The 27604-nt window shown below is 44.3% G+C and overlaps 1 protein-coding gene across 1 annotated transcript; it reads right to left on the bottom strand.

Moving 5' to 3' along the window:
- Nucleotides 1–157: 157 nt before the first annotated feature.
- On the bottom strand, nucleotides 158–27604 carry LOC106577533 (glycogen phosphorylase, muscle form). Its single transcript, XM_014155643.2, has 20 exons — nucleotides 27116–27604; nucleotides 9976–10077; nucleotides 9531–9609; nucleotides 9282–9385; nucleotides 8923–9054; nucleotides 8723–8834; nucleotides 8427–8509; nucleotides 8170–8313; nucleotides 7855–7947; nucleotides 7358–7504; nucleotides 4962–5125; nucleotides 4737–4851; nucleotides 4530–4631; nucleotides 4275–4422; nucleotides 4133–4191; nucleotides 3744–3885; nucleotides 2327–2534; nucleotides 1873–2007; nucleotides 1707–1773; nucleotides 158–1488 (listed from the first exon to the last, which is right to left on the bottom strand). Exons 1-20 carry the CDS (start codon nucleotides 27356–27358, stop codon nucleotides 1336–1338), a joined length of 2532 nt encoding a protein of 843 aa, XP_014011118.1. The 5' UTR covers nucleotides 27359–27604; the 3' UTR covers nucleotides 158–1335.

The following is a 27604-nucleotide window of genomic DNA, read 5'->3' as shown; positions in this document are numbered from 1 at the left end:
TTTTATAGTCCTGCGGTAGCACCGTCATTTGATCTTTACCTAATTTTCGCTGTGTAATTTGCTCAGTTTTTATTCATAGACACTAAAATGTATAGACAAAACATGATGAGAGAATGTAGCCATTTTGGAATGTAACAAAATATCACAACAATTGTTGTAACTTTGTCTCCTTTATTGACGGTTGTTTCACATTAACAAGAGAATGCAGGGTTTGAAGCTTTCAGTGCTTTTCAGACTCTCCCTAAAGGAAGATAAACATTAATAAACTAATGGAAAGTGCAATTTACATCAACCCTACACACTCAATTACTAGTATAATCTTAACTTTAAGTCCAAGAATTCCAAACACTGAAAAATACTATTGTACCAGAAATTGTTATTTATTTTAACATAAAAAACTAGCTGCTTACGTGAGCAGACAAGGTGTTCATGGGATCACTTTAGGCCGTACAACTACACACACAGCTTAGTTAAGGCAGCTTTATAGTCAATCATTGAGGTATTAGGCAGAGAAGGTGGAGGAGAGAAGGCTTAATTTGTTGCACTAAATGATGGATCATAACTTCCGACACTGGAACAACGTTTTGAGGATATACTGATGGGATCATGCTAAACAAAACACAGCTTATAGCAGAAAGTATTTTAGTAATAAGCATTGTGTGGGGCCTAGCCAAAAGATGAGCATGTCAACCTAGTCCATTGAACCGGATTCGTTATTTGGTGCAGATATGAATAAAGTGGTGGTCATTGGCAGGCCAAAGCTGTAGTGTAGAATCACAGTGTCTATGTGAGAAGAACGTGCATATTTTCAATACTGTATTATGATAAGCCACTCTAATGTTATATCCCTTGTCTCATCCTTGGAAGACATGGTTTTGATACCATTAAACAGTGTTGAGGTTTCCAGCTACTTGTTGACCACAATGACTGTTAAAGGGTGTATTCTCTGGCCAAATTGTCTTAAATGATGGTGAACAGTGTTACTGATGTTGCACAGCCAGTCGACTATGCATTGGGGAAGGTGATTACTGATTTTGATTCAGCCCATTGAAAATGAATACTGAATGTCGAGGTTAAAAGTGGTATCAGGTTATTGGCCATCACATAGCTGGACAGGGGGTTGCTATAGTCAATCAATAACTAATACTGACCACAATAAAATAACACAATGAAAAGGTACTAGTTATAGGGGAGATTTCTGGTTTCTAAACCATTTCTCAAGATAACATTTATTTTTTTGTGGAATAGCCAGAGGTAAATGCAGAAGTTGGGGGCTGTGGGAAAAACAGAGGTTGGGAACGTGGACAAGCCTGAGGCTGGTTTTCGGGCTGGGGCTTATTGGCGAGGATCATCTGGGGCAGGGATCCTTTCCAGGCTGGGCTCCATGCCCCAGATCTCCCGAGCGTACTGGGAGATGGTGCGGTCGCTAGAGAATTTACCACAACCGGCGATGTTGTGGATCACCATCTTGGTCCATTCTTTGGGGTTCTGTTGGGATGGATTGGAAGAGAGGGGAATTAAAACCATTGTAGAAGGAAGGAATACTGTTATGTTATTTATGTGGGAAAACTCGTAGAATTGACAGGGGAATGGTCAAGTCACCTTTTATTTACAGTGCATTTAAACAGGTCTTAACACACTTTACAAAAAAAGAAAGAAATTAAGAGAAAATAAAACAATAGATATTCAGTCTATGAAACACTGACCTTGTAGAGAGCACTGACTTTGTCCTGACATTTGATGTAGGCTTCGTAGTCAGCGAACACCTTGAATCTGCAACACAGATAGACATTGTGTGGCTGCGTGTATATCAGTTGAGTACAGTGTGTCAGCATTTGGGTATTCTTTCAGTGACTCAGCTTTTTCTCCCACCTGTCATGATGCAGTAGCATGTTGACAATGTCCTTGAAGAGGTCATGCTGGTCGGGGCTGAAGTATCCACCAGCGATCTGGTCCATTGCCTGCTTCAGCTCAGGAATGCGATTGTAGTACTCCATGGCATCATATCTGGAAGATGGATAAATTAATAAAGAACAGGATACATTTATAAAGAGGATAAAACATATTTTTTCCATTATGTCATTTTTACACCTATCATCATTTCCAAGTCATCCCCCCAAAAAATCTGCTTCCGTTCCATCCTTCACCATTCCATACGTCTTGGCTTCTCCACCAAACTTTACCAAGTAAGCATCCTTCCATGTCATCCAAAAGTTCTCTCCATAGCTATCATCCAATGCCAATCTTTTTGTCTTCTCCACCATCACTAACCAGAACCTCTTTGTCCATCCATCCATCCACCCACTCACACCCTCCACTGTCTTACCCGCTCTTGTCCATGGCGTCCACGTCATCCACCCTCATACCAAAGATGAAGAGGTTCTCCTCCCCAGCCTCCTCAGCCATCTCTACATTGGCTCCGTCCATTGTGCCGATGGTGAGCGCTCCGTTCAGCATGAACTTCATGTTGCCAGTTCCAGATGCCTCTGTGCCAGCTGTGGAGATTTGCTCAGATAGATCGGACGCAGGGATGACTGGGTAGAGAGAGAAAGAGAGATGTGGGGGAAGAGAGCGGGACAGGGATAAACAGAAATAGAGAGATGAGACCAGGCAGAGAAAGATGTGTCTTAGAACCTTTAACTTTAAGGTATAGGGGGCAGTATTTTTTCGTTTTCGGATGAAAAGCGTGCCCAGAGTAAACTGCCAATACTCGGGCCCAGAGTCAAATATTTGCATATTATTAGTAGATTTGGATAGAAAACACTCTGAAGTTTCTAAAACTGTTTGAATGATGTCTGTGAGTATAAGAGAACTCATATGGCAGGCAAAAACCTGAGAAAAATCCAACCAGGAAGTGGGAAATCTGATGCTTGTAGTCTTTTCAAGTCATTGCGTATCTAACACACAGTGACTTAGGGTTCATTATGCACTTCCTAAGGCTTCCACTAGATGTCAACAGTCTTTAGAACCTTGTTTCAGGCTTTTGCAGTGAACAGAGAGCGAACAAGAAGGCCGGGAAGTTGGTGACTCAGAAAATGACATGAGCTCATTGGCGCGCATTAACGTGATGAGGTAGCTGTGTTCCATAACGTTTTTCAAGACATTGGAATCGTCCGGTTGGAATATTATTGAAGTTTTATGTTAAAAAGGCCCTAAAGATTGATGCTATACAACGTTTGACATGTTTCTACGAACGTAAATATAACATTTTTTGACTTTATATGCTAGCTTGAAAAATGGGTGTCTGATTATTTCTGGCTGGGTACTCTCCTGACATAATCTAATGTTTTGCTTTTGTTGTAAAGCCTTTTTGAAATCGGACAATGTGGTTAGATAAAGGAGAGTCTTGTCTTTAAAATGGTGTTAAATAATCATATGTTTGAAAAATGGAAGTTTTGGGATTTTTGAGGAGTTTGTAATTTGCGCCACGCCCTATCATTGGATATTGGAGCTGTGTTCCGCTAGCGGAACATCTAGATGTAAGAGGTTAAAATGGTGTAAAATAGTTGTATGTTTGAGAAATTTGAATTATGAGATTTTGTTGTTTTGAATTTGCCACCCTGATATTTCACTGGCTGTGTCCCACAGGTGGGACGCTAGCGTCCCATGTAGCCCATAGAAGTTAACAAAATTTGGCGGCGCTAGCTAGCGCGAAGTCTGAAACGAAGAAGGAAGACATGGAGGGTTACTTAGCTCCTATGGGAGCATAAAGAAAGAAACCAACAAGTATGTGACTTTTTTACTTTTCTCGGCCAGAGTAACCTTGTAGTTCTCCAGGAAGATGACTTTGAGGCGGTCGCCCACCACCTCGTCGTGGTTGACAATATCTCCAATGGCCGTGATCAGCCTGATGATCAGCTTAGCAGTGTGGTAACCAGGGGCAGCCTGGGAAAAATTGAGAAAAACATATGGAAGCACATGGATGCCAAAATCTCATACAGGGTAGCTCAAAAGATTAGCCTGGTCCCAGATCTGTTTGTGCTGTCTTAAAAACTATAGTCGTTGTCTCCATAGGAGTTGGCAAGACAGCTCAAACAGATGTAAGACAGGCTAACAAAATATATCTATGACTAAGACTTTTACAATACACTGTGTATCCTTGTTATGTAATCCAACTTGAATTGCTACTCACCTTTCCTCCAATCATGATAGTCCTGGGGGTCCAATTCTTGTTGGGCTCCTTCTTGATGCCTGATTGAAAAAGAAGACAGGCTAACTTGGTTTACTGAATAATGTCTCTCACTAGAGCTGTGAAAGAACGGAGTACCACTCACGGTTGTAGAGAGTGATGATGTGCAGGCAGTTAAGCAGCTGCCTCTTGTACTCGTGGATCCTCTTGACTTGAACGTCAAACATGGAGTTGGGGTTGATCTTCACCTTGTAGTGCTCCTCGAGATAGGCAGAAAACTTAAGCTTGTTCTCCTACAGATAGAAACAGGTGTTAGGAGGAGTGATAGTCATTGTCTCAGACTGAGACGTTGACTGAAATGACAATGACAACATATGAAAAGAGACTGTTGTGTTCTGACCTGTTTGATCTTGGCGATGTCCCGAATCAAAGAGTCGTCATCCACAAACTCCAGCAAATTCTTCAGTTGGTCCAGATCGCGGATGTAATCCTCACCAATCCTCTGCACATTCAAACATTCAGAAATACCCATGTTTAGAATAATTCTATCAAACACTACTGTCAAAGCCACTCTTACTTCACTTTAGCTGTATACTCCACCACATACCTCTGCAATGACTTCAGCCAGTCCAGGATTGCACATGACCAGCCAGCGTCGGGGTGTGATGCCATTGGTCTTGTTCTGGAACTTGTGGGGGTCCACCTCGTAGAAGTCCTTGAACCTGTGGACACAATGAGCAAATTATCAAATGCCCCTCTACATCTCATTGACCAATGGGATAGCAAAGTACAGTATAGCTAACGCCAAAATAAAACAATGTTTTTTTTGTACAGAGTGGCCTTGATGATGTCCGAGTGGATGCGGGCCACTCCGTTGACGGCGTGGGAGCCCACGATGCACAGGTGGGCCATGTTGATCTTCTTCTGGTCGCCCTCCTCCACCAGGGACATGCGGCGCAGACGGTCATGGTCCCCAGGGTAAAGGTTAGCAATGCGCTGAGGGAGGAGGGACAAAGGATTTTATAGTAGTTGTACGGCCCTTCCTGTTTTGATCACGTTAGTGAGATGCTAGCACATAAAGGTTGAGGCAATGGTTTGGACTGTATCTAACTCTTAATCCCTCTAAAAGGTTCTGCAGACGGTACGTCGGATTCAGTCTTTCATCACGTCACACTGTGTGGTGTTCCCAAATTAGATCTTGATGTCAACCTGGACAGATTGTACAATCTGCTCCAGTTCTGTCATCACATTCTGTGATTGGCTTGCGAGGCTACATCAATTGACATAGGCTACGTCAACTGCAATGGTTTATTTGATCTGCACATGTGCCAGCACCAGCGGCACAAGCCTCACTCTATGCTTATGTGCGAGTGAAGTGAGTTCGGAACAACTTAAAGTATGCATTTTAGAACTAGTTTTCACATACAAATATGCACTATAAGTATGTAGACGCCCCTACAAATTAGTGGATTTGGCTATTTCACCCACACCCGTTGCTGACAGGTGTATAAAATTAAGCACAACGACATGCAATCTCCATAGACAAACATTGGCAGTAGAATGGCCCTTACCGAAGAGCTTAGTGACTTTCAACGTGGCACCGTCATACCATGCCACCTTTCCAATAAGTCAGTTTGTCAGATTTCTGCCCTGCTAGAGCTGCCCCGGTCAACTGTAAGTGCTTTTATTGTAAAGTGGAAATGTCTAGCTCACAGAATGGGACCGCCGAGTGCTGAAGCGTGTAGAATGTAAAAAACATTTGTTCTCCGTTGTAACACTCACTACTGAGTTCCAAACTGCCTCTGGAAGCAACGTCAGCACAAGAACAGTTCGGTCGGGAGCTTCATGAAATGGGTTTCCATGGCCGAGCAGCCACACACAAGCCTAAGATCACCATGCGCAATGTCAGGCGTCGGCTGGAGTGGTGTAAAGCTCGCCGCCATTGAACTCTGGAGCAGTAGAAACACATTCTCTGGAGTGATGAATCACGCTTACCCAGCTGGCAGTCCGATGGAGAAATCTGGGTTTGGCGGATGCCAGGAAAACGCTACCTGTCCGAATGCATAGTGCCAACTGTAAAGTTTGGTGAAGGAGGAATAATGGTCTGGGGCTGTTTTTCATGGTTCGGGCTAGGCCTCTTAGTTCCAGTGAAGGGAAATCTTAACGCTACAGCATACAATGAATGACCTTCTAGACGATTCTGTGCTTCTAAATTTGTGGTAACAGTTTGGGGAAGGCCCTTTCCTGTTTCAGCATGACAATGCCCCCGTGCACAACGTGAGGTTCCTACAGAAATGGTTTGTCGAGATCGGTGTGGAAGAACTTGACAGGCCTGCACAGAGCCCTTGACCTCAACCTCAATGAACACCTTTCTGAGGATTCGGGAATTCTGACTGTGAGCCAGGCCTCATCGCCCAACATCAGTTCCCAACCTCACTAATGCTCCTGTGGCTGAGTGGAAGCAAGTGTCTGCAACAATGTTCCAACGTCTAGTGGAAAGCCTTCCCAGAAGAGTGGAGGCTGTTATAGCAGCAAAGGGGGGACCAACTCCATATTAATGCCCATGACTTTCGAATGAGATGTTCGACGAGCAGGGGCCTGCATTCTTTTGGTGTCCGAACTTAAATAGGCTTCCCCTAAAGAACATGGTCGCTGAACATTTATTTTGATTGCTGATTTTGTACACTTATCAAAATCCCACCAGGTAGCCTGATTTCAGATGTATCACATAAAAAAGATTATAAGGGAAATCATTCTTCTTTCAAAGCATGAAAACGTTTAAAACAAACTTATATTAATCTGACTATTCACAATAATTGTCAGGTGCCTTGTGGCTGAGGTCAGTCACCAGGATCGGCTCGTAACATCGGCCACACCACATGATAAAGGCTCAACATTTCAGACACTGAGAGAACTTTGTTGGAGCCTACAATCACACGTAATGGTACTTAATCGTCAGACCTAGACCCTGTCACACTGAATGAGCCAAGATGTCCGACAATCGTTTACGACCTAAGAATTTGCCCATGATGTGGACATTTTGTCAGAGACTGCAAAATCATGGAATAAGACGGCTAAAATTGTACAGTCTGGTGGTTTTAAGATCCATGCCTTTATTATTTGACCCACACTGTAATATGGAGTGAACATTTGGATATCTCTCTCACTGTCTCTTTCTTTCTTTCTCCCACTCCACCCCCCTCCCTCCTGCCCTCTTCCTCTCTCTACCTCCAGGTGGCGTCGGTTGATCTCGAAGATGATCTCCAAGTGTCTGGGCAGAAGGTTTTGGAACAGGTCGATGGGCCAGCGCTCCAGGGCCTCAGGCAGAACTGTATGGTTGGTGTAGGCACAGGTACGCGTAACGATGTCCCAGGCCTGAGAGAGGGGGAAAACACAAAGATGCATGTAGAAGGAAATTGTCTTAGTGAATGTTTGGTCAATCAATTTAGGGGCATCGGAGAGGAAGAGGCTAAGCGAGAGGTTTCACTCTTGCCAAAATCTGTCCAAAATAAGCCCAATGTGTTTCTATTGGCTTATTTTAGACCTAAGCTTGTGACCTGCCTTCCCGCCTTTGGGACAACGACTCCCGTTGTTAGGGCAGAGACATGAGCATCTCGTGATTATATAAAGATCTCTGGGAGCATTCCCCTTTTTGTGGTGAGTATTCTTTACACTTCTATTTTTTGTGCAACACTTTTGCTTTAGCAGGGGGACCAGCACTATACCTTCTCCCATGTCTGGTGCTCCGTGTCCAACAGGATCCTCATCAGCTCAGGGATGGCCATGGCAGGGTGGGTGTCGTTCAGCTGGATGGCCACCTACAATATAGGCAAGAGAGAGGACGTCAGCACAATAGATACGATGCAGTTAGGGAAGAACACTTTTGCATATAGTCTCACACTCCGCCATTGTGTCTTTGGCATAGTACCGTAGAGTGGTCAATGAACAAAGACATTTGGAGAGTATATGGTGCTTTGATACATATCGTCTGGTTACAACATAGTCTAGGACGCTAAGGATATCTATTGTATCTAGCTTACCTTGTCAGGTAGGGTGGACAGGTCCACGCGCACAACCTCGGTGGAGCCAAACTTTGAGGACTTGAAGCGACGGACAATGTCCTGCAGAGTGGCCGCCACCACAAAGTACTCCTGCTTCAGACGAAGCTCCTTGCCCTCGAAGAACTAGGGTCAAACACAGATCCACAGTCCATCACACTTGTTTATTATGAATTCCTCATAACAGCGCATTGATGGCTGGGTAATTAAAGGTTACATAAACACTGGGTTCTACTCACGTTGTCATTAGGGTAGAGGACACGGGAGATGTTCTCAGCCAAGTTCCTGTCCAGCACAGCCTGAATGTAGCCACCAACATTGACTGTAGAACGGAAGAAAAACGTCTGGTCACATCATACATTTAAAATGCCTTGCACTATACTGTTTTCCAGCTCCACTCCTGACAATCTGACTGGTGAATTAGATGACTGACAATAATATTACAAAGGTTGTAAAGATGTTAAGTAATGCATCATTGAATCAGCAGGTTTAAGCAGTAAACCAGACAAGCCCAAACAGTCGAGAAGTAACTCACAGTCTTTCAGGTTGAAATCACACGGGGCCTTGGCGGACCATAGTCTCATGGTGTTCACAACGTTGTTCCTGTAGCCAGGGACCGGGGTGTCATAAGGAAGGGCCAACACTACCTGTCAACATAGCAGGGTCATGTAATGTTCAGTTACGTCGGCAATAATGACTATTTCTATGTTGTATCCTTTCAATGTGGCCTCTCACCTGTGTGTCAACCCATTTCACCCCTTCGGGGGTGTGCTCCACTCTGCCATAGAAGTGGACGGGTCGCATGTACTCAGGGCGGGCCTTCTCCCAGGGGTTGCCGTAGCGCAGCCAATCATCAGCCTCCTCCACCTGTGAAGAGATGTCAGCCACTACAATGAACTATGAGTTGATTATTCTGATTATACAGCATCATGAATCTACTATGAGTAGATTACAAAAATGTGAAAACGTGAGGAATGATTCATCAAATAAGTGGACCATCTAAAGCGCATGACTCCAACAAGCACTGAAAAGTACCATATACACTCACAGACATGTACATAAATATTGTCAACTTTGCCAGTCAGTCAAACTACCTGCCAGCCATTGACTATTTTCTGGTTGAAGATGCCAAACTCATAGCGGATGCCGTAGCCGTAAGCTGCCAGCCCGAGAGACGCCATGGAATCTAGGAAGCAGGCTGAGAGCACAGGTGGGGAGGGGAGGGAGAGATGAGGTGAGGGTTGTCCTGACCACTGCCTGAGCATCACTGTCATTGGCTACACTATTTGTGCAGGGAAGAACCAGTGAGGTAGATTAGTCGAGGAGTAGGAGGAGAAACTCACCAGCGAGCCGTCCAAGACCACCATTTCCCAGGCCGGCATCCTCCTCAATGTCCTGCAGCTCCTCCATGTCCAGACCCAACTGTTGAAGACGAAGATACATTGTGAAGATTTATAGTACTTTATTAGCCATTATACATATTAGGAGGATGGGAGGTACATTAGTGTAATAGGTCAAGCTTTAGCATCTGAATACAAGGGGATGGGGCAGTGTTCAATCTCAGAGTAGGGCCATGTACCTGAAATTCTTACATCAGAAAGTATTCTTGAATCTTACATGGAGTGTGAAAAAAAAGCACTCATTGTCAGTGTCATTAATGTTCAATGTGCCAGTTTCATACCCTCCACAGTGTATGTCACAGACAATGTACAAGGTTGAGGTAACTATGATGGGACACTGTTATGGTCCAGAAGGGTCCTATGGCCCTAAGGCCTATCCGTCAGTCACCTGATAGGTGGCCTCATCACAGGCATTCTCCAGTGCCAGGTTCACCATGGTATTCTGCAGTGTACGCCCCATGTAGAACTCCAGGGACAGGTAGTACACACGCTGGAGAGGAACAGAGGAAGGTGCATCAAGGAAAGTTAATGCAATACAGTACAGTGCAGAATATCCTCTACGTTCAATACACATTCAGCCATCCAACAGTAGTGTGCCCCCATGTGGTAGCCCTGAGAAATGCAACATTATCTCTGCCTCTCCTATTCTACTAGAGGCAGCAGCTGTAGTCAAGAGGGGAGAGCCCGGGGCTGCCAAAAACAGCAGTGCTATACTTGGCGACCCGTCAAGCAACAGCTCTTTCTGAGAGAGCATTGGAATGAGTTCAACTACCTGAACACCAACAACTGTTTCAAAAGATAAAAGTTCTTTATAACACACTTGGATTCATCCCAAGGTCTCACAATAACCGACAGAAAGAGTGCTGCAAACAGTGGCAGTTTGTTTACTTATGTCCGTATAGGATTTCTCTGCAGCTTGTCTCCGCCCACTACAACGTCACCGAGGACATACAGGTTTTACATCATATTCTCATTCAGATTCCAATTCATGTATGGGGTATGTAACTCACACTGAAGCTATGCAATGAAAGTATAATGAAATCAAATACATTTTTGTCACATGCACCAAATACAACAGGTGTAGACTTTACCGTGAATTGCTTACGTATGAGCCCATTCCCAACAACGTAGAGTTAAAAAGTAAGAAAAGATGAGCAAATAAAACAAAAAAAGGAAATAGTAACACAATAAAAAAAACTATAATGAGGCTATATACAAGGAGTTTCTATTGTTTTATTTATTTAACCTTTTTTTAACCAGGAAAAGCCCATTGAGACCCAGAGTCTCTTTTTCAAGGGAGACCTGGCCAAGAAGTCAGCAACAACCAACAACTGCTGGTGTTGAAGGAGACCAGACTACAGAGTAAGTTTACCCAAAAGGCCTTTGTAGATGAATGCATACAAATGTAGCTTTCTGTGCATATGAAGTGAGGTCCAAACTACCATTTGGTATAAGGTGCAATGGTGGGTGAGTGACTTGGCATTTGTAATAAAGCGCAAGGATGCATGATAAACAGAGTCCAGTCTCTGTAAAGAGTACCAGTACAGAGTCAATGTGCAGGGGTACGAGGTAGTTGAGGTAATATGTACATGTAGGTAGGGGTAAAAGTGACTAGGCAGTCAGGATAGATAATAAACAGAGTAGCAGCAGCCTATGTGAAGAGTGTGAAATTGTGTCTATGTGTGAGTGTTTGTGAGCGTATATAGTGTGTGAGTGTAGTATTTAAAAAAATAAATAATAATAATAATAAATATATATATATATTTATATTTCACCTTTATTTATTTAACCATATATATATATATATATATATATATATATATATATATATATTTCACCTTTATTTATTTAACCAGGTAGGCAAGTTGAGAACAAGTTTTCATTTACAATTGTGACCTGGCCAAGATAAAGCAAAGCAGTTCGACACAAACAACAACACACTTGAGTGGCTGGAGTCTTTGACAATTTTTAGGGTCTTCCTCTGACTCCGCCTGCTTTAGAGGTCCTGGATGGCAAGGAGCTCGGCCTCAGTGATATGCTGGGCCATACGCACTACCCTCTGTAGCTCCTTGCGGTGTCAAGCAGTTGCCATACCAAGCGATGATGCAGCCAGTCAAGATGCTCTCAACGAGCATGGTTACATGCACATAATAATGCTGTTATTGTGGATAGTCAGGTTAATATAATAGTTAGTTTAAAACTTGTACTTGCTTTGCAAGTAGAACGATTTCCCTAACAATCCTGTTTACATGGACACATCTGAAATCAGGCTACCTGATGGGACATTTGTTAATGCAGAACATCAGCAAACAAAATAAACGTTCTACCACAGTGACCATGTTATTTTTGCGAAGACTATTTGATTCTGAGTTGGGACATATGAAGTGTGTATGTGAAAATGATTTAGAACATGCATACTTACAGTTTTTCCTAACTCACTTCACTCGCACATAAGACGGAAGCTTGCGCTACCCGGGACTGGCCTGGCACATGCGCAGATCAAATACACCACTGGAATGCCAATTAAGCTGTTTACATCTCCTAATAATTTGAAAGTTTGCTCGCCGTATGCTTACTTTGATTATGACCTAATGCAGATTACGATAAGCAGAGTAAGATGTTGACATGACTAATGTCATACTCGGCCTTCTTCTATAATCAGTTTAATATTGAATTATTAGTGTGCATGTAAACATACTCAATGGTGCAGCTGTAGAACGTTTTGAGGATCTGAGGGTCCATGACAAATCTTTTCAACCTCCTGAGAGGGAAGAGGCGTTGTCGTTCCCTCTTCACGACTGTGTTGGTGTGTTTGGACCATGATAGGTCCTTAGTAATGTGCAAATCGAGGAACTTGAAGCGCTTGACCTTCTCCACTACAGCCCCGTCGATGTGAATGTGGCTTGCTCGGCCCTCCTTTTCTCCTTTTCCTGTAGTTCACAAATAGCTCCTTTGTCTTGCTGACGTTGAGGGAGATCTTATTGTCCTGGCACCACACTGCCAGGTCTCTGACCTTCCTGTAGGCCGTCTCATCATCGTCAGTGATCAGTCCTACCACTGTCGTGTCTTAATGATGGTGTTGGAGTCGTGCACAAACACGCAGTTGTGGGTGAACAGGGAGTACAGGAGCGGACTAAGCACGTACCCCTGAGGGGCCCCGTGTTGAGGGTCAGTGTGGTGGATGTGTTGTTGTCTACCCTCACCACCCGGGGGCGGCCCATCAGGAAGTCCAGGATCCAGTGTCAGAGAGAGAGAGTGATGAGTGATGAGCTTGGAGGGCACTATGGAGTTGAATGCTGAGCTTTAGTCAATGAACAGCATTCTAACATAATGTCCATGTGAGAAAGGGCAGTGTGGAGTACAATAGAGATTGCGTCATCTGTGGATCTGTTGGGGCGGTATGCGAATTGGACTGGGTCCAGTGTATGGGATGATGGTGTTGATGTGAGCCATGACCAGCATTTCAAAGCATTATATTTTTAGAGATGTGAGTGCTAAAGTGCGATAGTCATTTAGGCATGTTACCTTGACATTCTTGGGCACAGGGACTATGGTGGTCTGCTTGAAACATGTAGCTATTACAGACTGGGTCAGGGTGAGGTTGAAAATGTCAATGAAGACATTTGCCAGCTGGTCAGCACATGCTCTGAGTACCCGTCCTGGTAATCCGTCTGGCCCTGCGGCCTTGTGAATGTTAACTTGTTTAAAGGTCTTACTCACATAAACTACGGACAGCGTGATCACACAGTTGTCTGGAAGAGCTGGTGCTCTCATGCATGGTGGTGCAGTGTTGCTGGCCTCGAAGTGAACATAAAAGGCATTGACACTTTGTCTGTTTGATGGTTTGTTGGAGGGCGTATCGGGATTTCTTATAAGCGTCCAGGTTAGTCTTCCGGTCTTTGAAATCGTCAGCTCTAGCCTTTAGCTCAGTGCGGTTGTTGCCTGTAATCCATGGCTTCTGGTTGGGATATGAATGTACGGTCACTGTGGGGACGACGTCTTCGAGGCACTTATTAATGAAGCCCAGAACATATTCCAGTCTGTGCTAGCAAAACAGTCCTGTAGTTTAGCCTCTGCTTCATCGGACCACTACCGTATTGAGAGTGTCACTTGTACTTCCTGTTTGAGATATGGTCACATTTGCTAAATGGAGGACAAGGGAGAGCTTTGTATGCATCTCTGTGTATGGAGTAAAGGTGATCTAGAGTTTTTTTGCCTCTAGTTGCAAATGCCTCTTCGCTTCATTATTTCTAAGGTCACAACTTTTTTAACCTTTATTTAACTAGGCAAGTCAGTTAAGAACAAATTACTATTTCCAATGGCATTAACTGCCTTGTTCAGGGGCAGAACGACAGATTTGTACCTTGTCAGCTCGGGGATTCGATCTTGCAACCTTTCGGTTACTAGTCCAACGCTCTAACCACTAGGCTACCCTGCCGCCCCACTTAAGTGATAATGCCCTTGAAGCCAGTGTTCGGAGGAAATATTGGCATGGGGGTTGTTAGGCCCGAGAAGAAGTTGAGGGCTGGCAAACCGTGCCAATATATCCTCCAAACACCGGCTTTGAGGGCATTATCAGTTTTATACAATGGGTTACTATCATATTTAAATAATGATTTACATATTTTTATAAAAAAACATTATTTTGATGAATTTATTCATACTATTTCATCCTTCCACAAGATATAGTCCTTACACAAATCTAAGGTTGCTACCCAAGCCGGCTGGTCATTCTTTCTATCGGTTCGGTTGCCAGAGATGCAACCCAGTCGTTCAGTCTTTTTGTTCTGCATCTATGGACGCGACCCAGTCGTTCGTTTCAAATGTTCCATTGCCATACTGGCTTGCATCATTCTTATCCCTTGCTTGCTAGCTAGCCAATTATGGCTAACTTACAGTCACGTCAAAGCAGCCAGAATAACAGCAAAGTAGCCGCATTTGCATAAGCTGTTTTCTAGTGACATTTTTTGGATACATCCATAACAATGAGCTAATGAGACACGATTTTGCCTGACATAGAAAATGTGCTCACTCGTCAGGACACTGTTGTTCAGAAGAGCTAGCCAACAACACAGCTAAAACAATCACTTCAAACTGAAGCTGGAAAGACTGCAAACTAGCTGCACTTCGTTTCGTTTGACCTTCTTTAATTGACATTTCTTTGTAATTCAAATCAAAGTTTATTTGTCACGTGCGCCGAATACAACAGGTGTTCATTACTATGGGACAGCTGAAGATCGAATTTGAATACTGAAACAATGTTGCAAATGTCGGAGAGACAGACAGCAAGCTTTATACAAATCTCTGCTGTTGAAAATTAAATATTATTCTAAAATAAATGTAAGATAATGTCTAGATGCTTTTGAGACAGTGGGTTGCACAGTCAGATGGAACAGAGTAAATAGGCATTTTAACGTCATAGATTTAGCCTGTGATAACTTGTGGAATAGATACCGACTGGAATGCGGTTTTAACCAATCAGCATTCAGGATTAGACTCACCCATGGTATAAAGTGCTACAACATAATTGATCAGGATGGTGTGTTTGATATCCTAAATGAAAAGCTAGGAGGGAACGACACCCGAGACTTCGATTGACCTGTGACATTTCAAATGGGGTTTTCCGACAATAGGAGGGCATGCAAACGAGGACATGGAAAACAGAGCTCCCTACTGTCCCATTGAGTGTAACCATGATAAAGTGACAAAGGCATTAGTGGTCCTTTCTAAAAGGTTAGAGCGACTAGGGAGGGAGATGCCAATTTGATGGGGTTACATAAACACTCTAAATAACAGCAGTGTTACTACTGCTATTAATGCATTAGTAAACATAAAGACTTTGGGAAGAATGGATTGATTATGAGAAATTACTGTTTTAAGAAATGGACCGAATAACAAAAGTGTAATTGAACTCTTGATGACCAGGGGTTATCAACTAAGGATTAGTGTAAACAAATGATTATTTATATTTCTTACGGGGCATGGAGGTATTGGTCAAATATGTTCTCAGGGTCTTTATTTGATCACCCTGTTGCAAGAGACCTGCTTATGCCGATGATGACTTTACGCCGATCAATATAAACAGAGTAAGGTGTTTATATGACTAGTGATGTCATAGTCAGGCCTACTGCATGGCCGTGCACAGACCTTTCAGGGTGCAGGTGCTCAAAATGAAAAAAGAGCGCACCCCACCTTTATTTTTTGCCTGATTGTTTTTTTTTTTTTGTTATCTTCAATGCTCTTTGATTTTTAAATAATAACTTAATAATATAATATTCATAATCTTCTAACTTATGATAAATGTCAGGCTGGCTTGTTTGAATATTTTAGTATATTGTGGTCTGTGTTACTGCTGCCCTGACACACATGTCCAACTCCCGACTGAAGGGATGGAGTTGAGTCGGAGGGGTCATTGATGCAGCTGACCCTCTCTCTTTCTGCCTCTCTCTGCTGCGTGTATCAGTCAACCAGACCGAATATTGGTGGTGATGTAAATCAAGTGTTTTCAAGTGTTAATCAAATGTTTTGCTGCTGTTGCAGTACTGTTGATATTTAAACTAGGTAGCTAGCAACACACTCAACCGGTGACTACATCTCAAATTTGGATACCGGACAGTCGAAAAGCGTGCGCAGCCAGGTAGTTCAAGATTAACGTCTATCCATGTCCTAAGGATGTCGGGAAATGCCTTCAAAACTGGCCACTGGGGCAATAGTGAGCGCTATTACCATCAAGTAGGCTTGGGTTTTGTTAGGGTGTTGTGGACAGGGGTGGTCCCATGACTCTGGATCAGAAGGTTGTGTGTTCGATCCCCAACGTGCAAGCTGGGTTTTGGTTTTAACCCTATCCCAAAACTTAACCCTTACCTTAACCATTCGGAATGAATGTCTAAACTTACGAGCAGCAGGAGCAACAAAAACACTTTGAAATTTGACGTTTGGAGCAACTGCAAATACAAAAAGTTTGGAAGACGTGGATGAACAGCTAACTCTGCCATGAGACAGAGCTTGTTTTGCGTGTGCGAGCTCTGTACAGCCCAGACCAACTGGCACAACAAACGGACTGGGTGGGGGTAGAGGGTGGCGAACTTGACGATGTCATGACGACTTGCGGGCAGTGGGTTCAGAACAATGCCAAAAACTGTATTCAAAAATACAATTATACCACCACCCAAAAGGGCACTTGGCGAGTGGGAGGCACAGGTAGAACCCTATCTGTGCACGTGCCTGGCCTACTGCCATAAGCAGTTTAATATTTAATTATTAGTGTGCATGTAAACATACTCATTGATCAGTTTTCTTGATGCTACATGTAGTTGTTCATTGACATGGAATTTTTAGCAAATTTTGTGCATCCGGAGGGGAAGGTTGCTATCTTATTGGCTCTTAACCAACCATGCTATCCTGTTTGTTTTTTCACGTTGTTCGTAACTTGTTTTGTACATAATGTTCTTGCTAACATCTCTTATGACCGAAAAAAAGCTTCTGGACATTAGAACTGTGATTGCTCACCTCAAACTGGATGAAGAGTTCTTCTTCAATGAGTCAGACGGGAGGGATATAATACAAACACCCCAGATCCCTGTTATTCGCTGAAGAAGGAAACTGAGATTTCGCAGAAAGAGATCAGGGTGCCTTGTGAGGATCAGGCGACGAGTGGCTAATCTGCCTTTGTCTTCCGTCCTGCAAGCTAACGTTCAATCGCTGGAAAATAAATGGGACTTAACTGAAAGCATGTTTATCCTACCAACGGGACATGGCTGAACAATGACATTAAGGACATACAGCTGGCAGGTTATACACTCTATCGGCAGGATATAACAGCAGCCTCTGGTAAGACACGGGGCGGGGGCCTATGCATTTATGTAAACAACAGCTGGTGCACAATATCTAAGGAAGTCTCAAGGTTTTGCTCGCCTGAGGTAGAGTATCTCATAATAAGCTGTAGACCACACTATCTACCTAGAGAGTTTTCATCCGTATTTTTCGTAGCTTTCAACATACCACCACAGACCAATGCTGGCACTAAAACCACACTCAATGAGCTGTATACCGCCATAAGCAAACAGGAAAATGCTCATCCAGAGGCGGCACTCCTAGTGGCCGGGGACTTTAATGCAGGGAAACTTAAATCAGTTTTACCTAATTTCTATCAGCATGTTAAATGTGCAACCAGAGGGAAATAAATTCTAGACCACCTTTACTCCACACATAGAGACGTGTACAAAGCTCTCTCTGTTTTAGTCTGTATTGCCTACATGTTTCAAGCAGACCACCATAGTCCCTGTGCCCAAGAACGCTAAGGTAACCTGCCTAAATGACTACCAACCCGTGGCACTCGCATCTGTAGCCATGAAATGCGTTGAAAGGCTGGTCATGGCTCACGTCAACACCATTATCCCAGAAACCCTAGACCCACTCCAATTTGCATACCCCACCAACAGATCCACAGATGATGCAATCTCTATTGCACACCACACCTGGACAAAAGGAACGCCTATGTGAGAATGCTATTAATTGACAACAGCTCAGCGTTCAACACTATAGCGCCCTCAAATCTCATCACTAAGCTAAGGACCCTGGGACTAAACACCTCCCTCTGCAACTGGATCCTGAACTTCCTGACAGACCGCCCCCAGGTGGTAAGGGTAGGTAACAACATATCCGCCACGCTGATCCTCAATACGGGGGCCCCTCAGGGGTGTGTGCTCAGTCCCCTCCTGTACTCTCTGTTCACTCATGACTGCATGGCCAGGCATGACTCCAACACCATCATTAAGTTTGCTGATGACACAACAGTGGTAGGCCTGATCACCGACAACGATGAGACAGCCTATAAGGAGGAGGTCAGAGACCTGACCGTGTGGTGCAAGGACAACAACCTCTCCCTCAATGTGATCAAGACAAAGGAGATGATTGTGTACTACAGGAAAAGGAGGACCGAGCACGCCCCCATTCTCATCGACGGGCTGTAGTGGAGCAAGTTGAGAGCTTCAAGTTCCTTGGCGTCTATGTCACCAACAAACGAACATGGTCCACGCACACCAAGACAGTCGTGAAGAGGGCACGACAAAACCTATTCCCCCCCAGGAGACTGAAAAGTTTTGGCATGGGTCCTCAGATCCTCAAAAGGTTATACAGCTACACCATCGAGAGCATCCTGACGGGTTGCATCACTGCCTGGTATGGCAACTGCTTAGCCTCCGACCGCAAGGCACTACAGAGGGTAGTGTGTACGGCCCAGTACATCACCGGGGCCAAGCTTCCTGCCATCCAGGACCTCTATACCAGGTGGTGTCAGAGGAAGGCCCTAAAAATTGTGAAAGACTCCAGCCACCCTAGTCATAGACTGTTCTCTCTGCTACCGCACGGCAAACGGTACTGGAGCGCCAAGTCTAGGACTAAGAGGCTCCTAAGAGGTACCCCTTGTATATAGCCCCGCTATTGTTATTTACTGCTGCTCTTTAATCATTTGTTATTCGTATCGCTTACTTTTTTTGTGCATTTTTCTTAAAACTACATTGTTGGTTCAGGGCTTGTAAGTAAGCATTTCACTGTAAGGTTGTGCTTACTTACAAGCCCTGCACCTGTTGTATTCGGCGCCTGTGACAAATACAATTTGATTTGATGCTTTCCCCACATATAATGCTACACTAATAGCCACTGCCAATTTAGCCTGCTCTAACTTTGGCCTATTAAGCCACATTATTGCATCCCACTTTTAAAATTCATATTGTTATCTTGTTGCTATATTTGCATAGCTTCTTTCATGTAAACGCATTTAGCATATTGCTACTGATTAACAATTTCTTTGTGGATTTTGATGTGTGCTTGGGGTTATGGTCTTGCTGGAAGATCCACATACGGCCAACTTTCAGCCTCCTGGCAAAGGCAACAACGTTGATGCTGTTGACCTTAACAAGGGCCCCAGGACCAGTGGAAGCAGAATAGCCCCATAACATCAAAGATCCACCACCATATTTTACAGTAGGTATGCATGAGCAAAATCAAAACCCATAACTACCTACAAATATGGTGATGGACCTTTGATGTTATGGGGATATTTTGCTTCCACTGGTCCTAGGAGCGTCTGCTAAATGACAAATGTTATGCACTAGTAATGTTTACACATCTTCAGAAGAAGTGAACCTGCCTCCTGTTTAGACAGCTGGTTGTTGTGTTTCAGATCTTGGAAGGGGATGAGGTGGTGGACCGTGTGACAGTGGAGCCCTACATGCTGGGGGACTTTGTGAATCTCACAAACAACACTAGACAAGAGGTTCAAGGCCTCAGAATACGGCATAGACTTCGGATATCAGGAGGATGAAACTTGGCCGCAAGTGGATCTTCCAGCAAGAAAATAACTCCAAGCACACATCAAAATCCACAAAGAAATTGTTAAGTCTCCGGACTTTAAACCCGTTGAAAACCTGTGGTTCGAATTGAAGAGAGCTGTACATAAGCGCAGACAAACTATATCAAGCATCTGGAAGATTCTGTATGGGGGAATGGTCTAAGATCCCTCCCAATGTGTTCTCCAACTCATAAGATATTTTAGAAAAAGGCTCAGAGCCATTATCCTCGCACGGTGAGGTATTGAAAGCTATTGAAAAGAGGGGTGTCAATCATTTTGACCCCTACATTTCTGAGAAAAAAAGTATTACTTGTTAAACAAAATCGCTTTCTCTGAGAAATTGTACTAGTTTAAAATAATATAATTTCCCCATTTTTTGGAACATACAATATAGCTCATCTTTATTATCATTTTTTGTAAATGTTTTATTTAACTAGGAAAGCCAGTTAAGAACAAATTCGTATTTACAATGACGGCCTACACTGGCCAAACCCGGATGATGCTGGGCCAATTGTGCGCCGCCCTATGGGACTCCCAATCACGGCCGGTTGTTATACAGCCTTTATCAAGGTTGTCAATAATTTTGTACACACAGTGCCTTGGCTTTTTCCACATTTTGTTGTGTTACAGCCTGAATTTAAAATGGATTAAATTGAGATTTTGTGTCACTGGCCTACACACAATACCCCATAATTGTCACGTCCTGACTAGTATAGAGGTTATTTGTTAGTTTAGTATGGTCAGGACGTGGCAGGGGGTATTTGTTTTATATGGTTTGGGGGTTATGTGTATGTAGAGGGGTATTGTATTTATGTGTTCCGGGGTTTTGGTGTATGTTCTTGGTTGGTCTGCTAGGTTTTCTAGATTGTGTATTTCTTTGTTGGCCTGGTGTGGCTCTCAATCAGGAACAGCTGTACATCGTTGTTCCTGATTGAGAGTCATACTTAGGGAGCTTGGTTTCACCTGTCTGGTTGTGGGTAGTTGTATTTGCACTGCTGTTTGTTTAGCCTGCAAATCTGTTAGCTGTCGTTCTGTTTCTTCCATTACTCACTTTAAATAATAAAGTTAAAGTATGAGTATTCCCGTACCCGCTGCGCCTTGGTCTAACCACTTCGACAGCTGTTACAGAACTACCCACCAACAACGGACCAAGCAGCAGGGTAAGGAGCAAAAAGGGAATTATATGGACTATCAGGGGAATTGGACATGGGAGGAAATTCTGGACGGGGCTGGACCTTGGCATCAGGCTGGGGACTACCGTCTCCCTCCGGAGGAAATAGAGGCAGCCAAGGCGGAGAGGCGTCGGTATGAGGCTTTATACGCGCCGATGGAGAAGCACGAGAGGCACCCCCAAGAAAAAAATTGTGGGGGGCACACGGGTAGTTTGGATGGGCCAAGGGTGAGCCCTAAGCCAGCTCCCCGTGCTTTTTATGGGAAGCAGTTGGACTGGAGAGCGCCGGAGTATGCTGTAGTGCGCACGATCTCGCCCATGCGCACGCACAGTCCGGTGCGAGTGATCCCAGCCCCTCGCAAGTGCCGTGCTAGAGTGGGCATCCAGCCTGTAAGGAGGATGCCGGTGCAGCGCATCTGGCCACCGGTGTGCCTCCTAGGCCCAGGCTACGCTACGCCTGCTCTACGCACGGCAACCATCAGGCCCCTGCACAGCCCAGTTCGCCATGTACCAGCACTTCGCTCGTGCAGGGCTACTAGTTCCATCCAGCCAGGACGGGTTGTGCAGGAGGTGCGATCCAGACCTCCAGTGCTTACCCATGGCCCAGTATAACCTGTTCCCGCTCCTCGCACTAGCCTTAAAGTGTGTGTCCCCAGTCTGGTACCTCCAGTACCAGCACCACACACTAGGCTTCCAGTGCATCAGCCCAGTCCAGTATGTCCTGTTCCCGCTCCTCGCACTAGCCTTAAAGTGTGTGTCCCCAGTCTGGTACCTCCACTACCAGCCCCACGCACTAGGCTTCCAGTGCGTCAGCTCAGTCCCGAGTGTCCGACGACAGTGCCCCGTCCAGAGTGTCCGACGACAGTGCCCCGTCCAGAGTGTCCGACGACAGTGCCCCGTCCAGAGTGTCCGGCGACAGTGCCCCGTCCAGAGTGTCCGGCGACAGTGCCCCGTCCAGAGTGTCCGGCGACAGTGCCCCGTCCAGAGTGTCCGGCGACAGTGCCCCGTCCAGAGTGTCCGGCGACAGTGCCCCGTCCAGAGTGTCCGACGACAGTGCCCCGTCCAGAGTGTCCGGCGACAGTGCCCCGTCCAGAGTGTCCGGCGACAGTGCCCCGTCCAGAGTGTCCGGCGACAGTGCCCCGTCCAGAGTGTCCGGCGACAGTGCCCCGTCCAGAGTGTCCGGCGACAGTGCCCCGTCCAGAGTGTCCGACGACAGTGCCCCGTCCAGAGTGTCCGACGACAGTGCCCCGTCCAGAGTGTCCGACGACAGTGCCCCGTCCAGAGTGTCCGACGACAGTGCCCCGTCCAGAGTGTCCGGCGACAGTGCCCCGTCCAGAGTGTCCGGCGACAGTGCCCCGTCCAGAGTGTCCGGCGACAGTGCCCCATCCAGAGTGTCCGGCGACAGTGCCCCGTCAAGAGTGTCCGGCGACAGTGTATAGTCCGGAACCGAGTGAGACGGCCTACAGCCCGGAACCGAGTGAGACGGCCTACAGCCCGGAACCGAGTGAGACGGCCTACAGCCTGGAGCTCCCAGAGTCGTCCTACAGCCCAGAGCTCCCAGAGTCGTCCTACAGCCCGGAGCACCCAGAGTACAGTCCAGGGTCATCAGTGAATGGCCTCAGGCAGAGGATTTCAGTGGGGGTGGATGGGCCAGGTAGGGGACTGAGGCCTGAGCCGGAGCCACCTCCATTGTAGGAGGTTTGGGGAGGGGGGGTGTAGCACAGGAGCCATCGGTGACGGCAGCCACCCTCCCTTCCCTCCCTTTAGTTAGGGGTTTATTTTGGGGTTTTTGTTTAGGTGCATCCGGGGCCTGCACCTTTGGGGGGGGGGTACTGTCACGTCCTGACCAGTATAGAGGTTATTGGTTAGTTTAGTTTGGTCAGGACGTGGGCAGGGGGTATTTGTTTTATATGGTTTGAGGGTTATGTGTATGTAGAGGGGTATTGTATTTATGTGTTCCGGGTTTGGTGTATGTTCTTGTGTTGGTCTGCTAGGTTTTCTAGATTGTGTATTTCTTTGTTGGCCTGGTGTGGCTCTCAATCAGGAACAGCTGTACATCGTTGTTCCTGATTGAGAGTCATATTTAGGGAGCTTGGTTTCACCTGTCTGGTTGTGGGTAGTTGTATTTGTACTGCTGTTTGTTAAGCCTGCAAATCTGTTAGTTGTCGTTCTGTTTCTTGTTTTTTCCGTTACTCACTTTAAATAATAAAATTAAAGTATGAGTATTCACGTACCCGCTGCACCTTGGTCTAATCACTTCGACAGCCGTTACAATAATGTCAAAGTGGAATTATGTTTTTAGAAATGTTAACAAATTAATGAAAAGCTGAAATGTCTTGAGTCAATATGTATTCAACCCCTTTGTTATGGCAAGCCTAAATAAGTTCAGGAGTAAAAATTTGCTGAACAAGTCACATAATACAGTGCATTCGAAATGTGTTCAGACCCCTTGACTTTTTCACATTTTGTTAAATTACAGCCTTATTCTAAAATGGTTGGAATTGTTTTTTTCCCTCATTAATCTACACACAATACCCCATAATGACAAAGCAAAACCAGCATTTTAGAAATGTTTGCAAAAAAAAACAAGCCATGAGGTCGAAGAATTTGTCCATAGAGCTCCGAAACATGACTGTGTCGAGGCACAGATCTGGGGAAGGGTACCAACTTTTTTTGCCGCATTGAAGGTCACCAAGAACACATTGGCCTCCATCATTCTTAAATGGAATAAGTTTGGAACCACCAAGACTCCTCCTAGAGTTGGCTTCCCAGCCAAACTGAGCAATCGGTGGAGAAGGGCCGTGGTCAGGGAGGTGACCAAGTACCCGATGGTCACTCTGACAGAGCTCCAGAGTGCCTCTGTGGTGATGGGAGGATCTTCCAGAAGGACAACCATCTCTGCAGCACTCCACCAATCAGGCCTTTATGGCAGAATGGCCAGACAGAAGCCACTTCAAAAACCAGATTCTCTGGTCTGATGAAACCAAGATTGAACTCTTTGGCCTGAATGCCAAGCGTCACGTCTGGAGGAAACTTGGCACCATCCCTACGTTGAGGCATGGGGGTTGCAGCGTCATGCTGTGGGGATGCTTTTCAGCAGCAGGGACTGGGAGACTAGTCAGGATCGAGAGAAAGATAAACGGAGCAAAGTACAGAAATATCCTTGATGAAAACCTCCTCCGGAGCACTCAGGACCTCAGACTGGGGAGAAGGTGCACCTTCCAACAGGACAACGACCTTAAGCACACAGCCAAGACAACGCAGGAGCGGCTTCGGGATAAGTCTCTGAATGTCCTTGAGTGGCCCAGCCAGAGCCCGGACTTGAACCTGATTGAACATCTCTGGAGAGACCTGAAAATAGCTGTGCAGCGACAATCCCCATCCAACCTGACAGAGCTTGAGAGGATTTGCAGAGAAGAATGGGAGAAACTCCCCAAATACAGGTGTGCCAAGTTTGTAGCGTCATACCCAAGAAGACTTGAGGCTGTAATCACTGCCAAAGGTGCTTCAACAAAGTACTGAGTAAAGGGTCTGAATACTTATGTAAATGTGATATTTCCGTTTTTTTTATTTGTCATTATCGGGTATTGATGAGGGGAAAAAACGATTTAATACATTTTCGAATAAGGCTGTAACGTAACAAAATGTGGAAAAAGTCAAGGGGTCTGAATACTTTCCAAATGCACCGTATTTCTATACAAAAAGCCATTTTTTTTCTCAGCTTCTTAACTAACTCATCAATATGCTTTTTAAAAGACAGCTTTTCATCTATCCAGATGCCCAGATTTTTGTAAGCAGGGACAAGATCAATATAGACACCATCCAAAGTACATATGCTTAAATCATTAGAGTTATTTTTATGCGCTCTGGAGAACAACATATACTTTGTTTTACCTGCATTCAATACTAATTTCAGGTCAATAACGTTTTTCTGTAATACAATGAAGACAGACTGTAGTTCAGATAGAGCCTGGTCAACTGTGGGGACAATAGCATACACAACCATATTATCGGCATACAAGTGCAGGTTACATTTTTTTTTACAGACAAGTCAATATTGTTAATGTAAACAGTAAAACGTACAGGACCCAGAATCAAACCCTGCGGGACACCTTTTGTAGTATCGAGGAAACCTGATGTAACACCATCAGTAGATACACATTGAGTTCTATCTATCAAGTCACTTTTAAAGAAGTTACATGCAGCCTGCACTAGGCCAATTGAGGAATGCCTTTGAATTAGCAGTGAGTGATCAACAGTATTGAAAGCCTTTGACAGGTCAATGAAGAGGGCAGCACAATGTTGCCTTTTATCCATTCAGTTAATCATTTATAACTAGGGATGCAGCATAGATAGTGCTATGACCTGGTCTAAAACCTGGCTGATGTACAGTACATTTAGAATACATTTCAAAGATAAGGAAGATCTTAGCTGAGAATTAATCAAGAATTCTAATATTTTACCTAGGCAAGAAATTGGGCGATAATTATTTAGGGTCACCACCTTTGTGAACGGGGAGTACATGGGCCGCCTTCCAAACCTTGGGGATAGTACCAGATATATTCGCCAGGTTAAAAATATGGGATCATGATTCAGCAATCAAGGGGGCAGAGATCTGCAGCAAAAATGGATGAAGCATATCAGCCCCAGTGGGCATCAGTCTTAAGCAAGGCTTCTAGCACATTACAGAGAGTAAATTCTTGAAATGAAAAAAAAAAAAAAGATTCACGAGAATTTGACAGAATCAATTGAACATTTATTTTTCCAATGTGTGTATGTAACTCTTCTGGGTAAACATTAATCTGCAAATGTATGATGTTATTTTTCTGTTCAATAATCCAAGATTCTCAACTAATGAACCGTATGTGATGCATTTGTTCATAACTCTTGCTCAATATTACATCCATAAAATTACTTTCTTTAAGAACATAACAAATAATATTCTATATTTTTAAAGGTTGAATTAAATAATTACTTTGTCACATTCAATAATATGCTCTGTAAGAATAAGAAAGTAATTAAATCTATGGCTCCTCTTAAAGAGGCATCGATCCGCCATTTCCTGGTTGTTGAAATTATAATAGTTAGCCTAATTTCAGTTTATGTGACAAAACAATTAAGTATAGTGTAGAGAATCATTGTAACTTCTAAACCGCTGTGAAATATATATTCCATTAACAAAAATATTGTAGCTCGTGTACAAAACCGAAAACTAAAAAGACAAAAACGTAAGAACAGGAAGCATAGAAATAGCGTACATAAAACAGATCTACCACTTCTTAGACTTGCTTTCAAAGAGAATGACAGACCTATAACTCACATTGTTATGTGAATTTGGTCGGGTCGCCCAAAAAGTTACATATTGCAGCTTTAAGCATTTTAAATGTATTTGAATGTAAAAACCCTTTTTGCGTTTTTGTTTTTGCGTGTTTGTGATGTTTTGTGTTACAAAAATCTATACATTCTTAAAAAATGTAACACATTTAATTTTATATCCTTCAAAGTGTAATGATAGAGTATGCGAACGTTTGTAGATTATGTTGAAAACGACAGGCGTCCATTTTGGATGCTGTCTCCAGTTTATTTATAAACTCAGTGATTAAGAATGAGATAACATACAGAAATGTACTGAATGTTTTCTCATCCAGAGATGCAACATCATTATGTAGCCTAACTAGCAAAGAGCTTTGATGGAGCGCTCAATGTAGAATTTGGCATTCCTTTACCATTTTCCCTGCATAATCACATTGAGGATGAAATAGTCTACCTTCTCCTCAATTGATATTATCAACATAACACTTCTGTAATTTTAGCGTCTGAAGCGCAGTCTAGATTTCAGCATAATTTCACATAATGCGCAGTGATATTTCCCTGGGAAAGCCACCCCCTCCCCACTTCACCCGGAGTCTGACAGAGGCGCAGGCCTACGTGCCGAAGCTTGCAATATGTGCGGAAGATTGCGATGGGACGGGAACACTGTGTCACTGCGGCAACTCGACTGCTTACCTTGGGGTCTTTCTCGTAGTAGTGCTGCTGCGTCCTGATCCATCGGCCAACCAGATGGTCGCGCACGGTGTTGGCCAAGGCGAAGTAGTAGTCCCTTTTGGTCGCCACATTTCGGTCCTTTACGAGCGTAAAGTGGAGATGGCGGTTAAAATTAGTCTTGAGGTCTGAAACATTTTCCACTCCTGCAAGCCCTCGCACCGATATCTGCTTTCTCTTCTCCTGGTCTGTCAGTGGCTTAGGCATCTTGGTAAATGCGTATTTTCTATTGTACGACTGTAGATCCGAATGACAAATATCGACCTAGGGTGATGAGAGATGGAAAGTAACTAACTGTGTTATGCCTATGCTTGTCACGGTGTTTGCCCTGCCTCCCTCTGACCAGTGGGGTTTCCACTCGATTGCACTGCCACAAAGTCTATACCGTAAAGCTTCAAGAAAACACAAATGTGCTTTTTGGTCTTACGTTAAGGTTAGGCATAATGTTAGCAG

This window comes from Salmo salar, chromosome ssa18 (genome assembly GCF_905237065.1).
Source record: "Salmo salar chromosome ssa18, Ssal_v3.1, whole genome shotgun sequence".
In the NCBI taxonomy this organism is placed as follows: domain Eukaryota; kingdom Metazoa; phylum Chordata; class Actinopteri; order Salmoniformes; family Salmonidae; genus Salmo; species Salmo salar.
Note: the sequence above shows the minus strand (reverse complement) of the source record. Positions and strands in the feature narration are given on the sequence as shown.

What these genes read in the sequence shown, in the direction of transcription:
- LOC106577533 (XM_014155643.2), bottom strand. Translation starts at nt 27,358, where the DNA reads ATGCCTAAGCCACTGACAGACCAGGAGAAGAGAAAGCAGATATCGGTG. An exon ending in ACTACGAGAAAGACCCCAAG is followed by an intron (nt 10,078 to 27,115) that starts GTAAGCAGTCGA and finishes GTTCCTCTCCAG; the next exon opens with CGTGTGTACTACCTGTCCCT. An exon ending in GACGCCATGGACAAGAGCGG is followed by an intron (nt 2,008 to 2,326) that starts GTAAGACAGTGG and finishes TCCATCTTCCAG; the next exon opens with ATATGATGCCATGGAGTACT.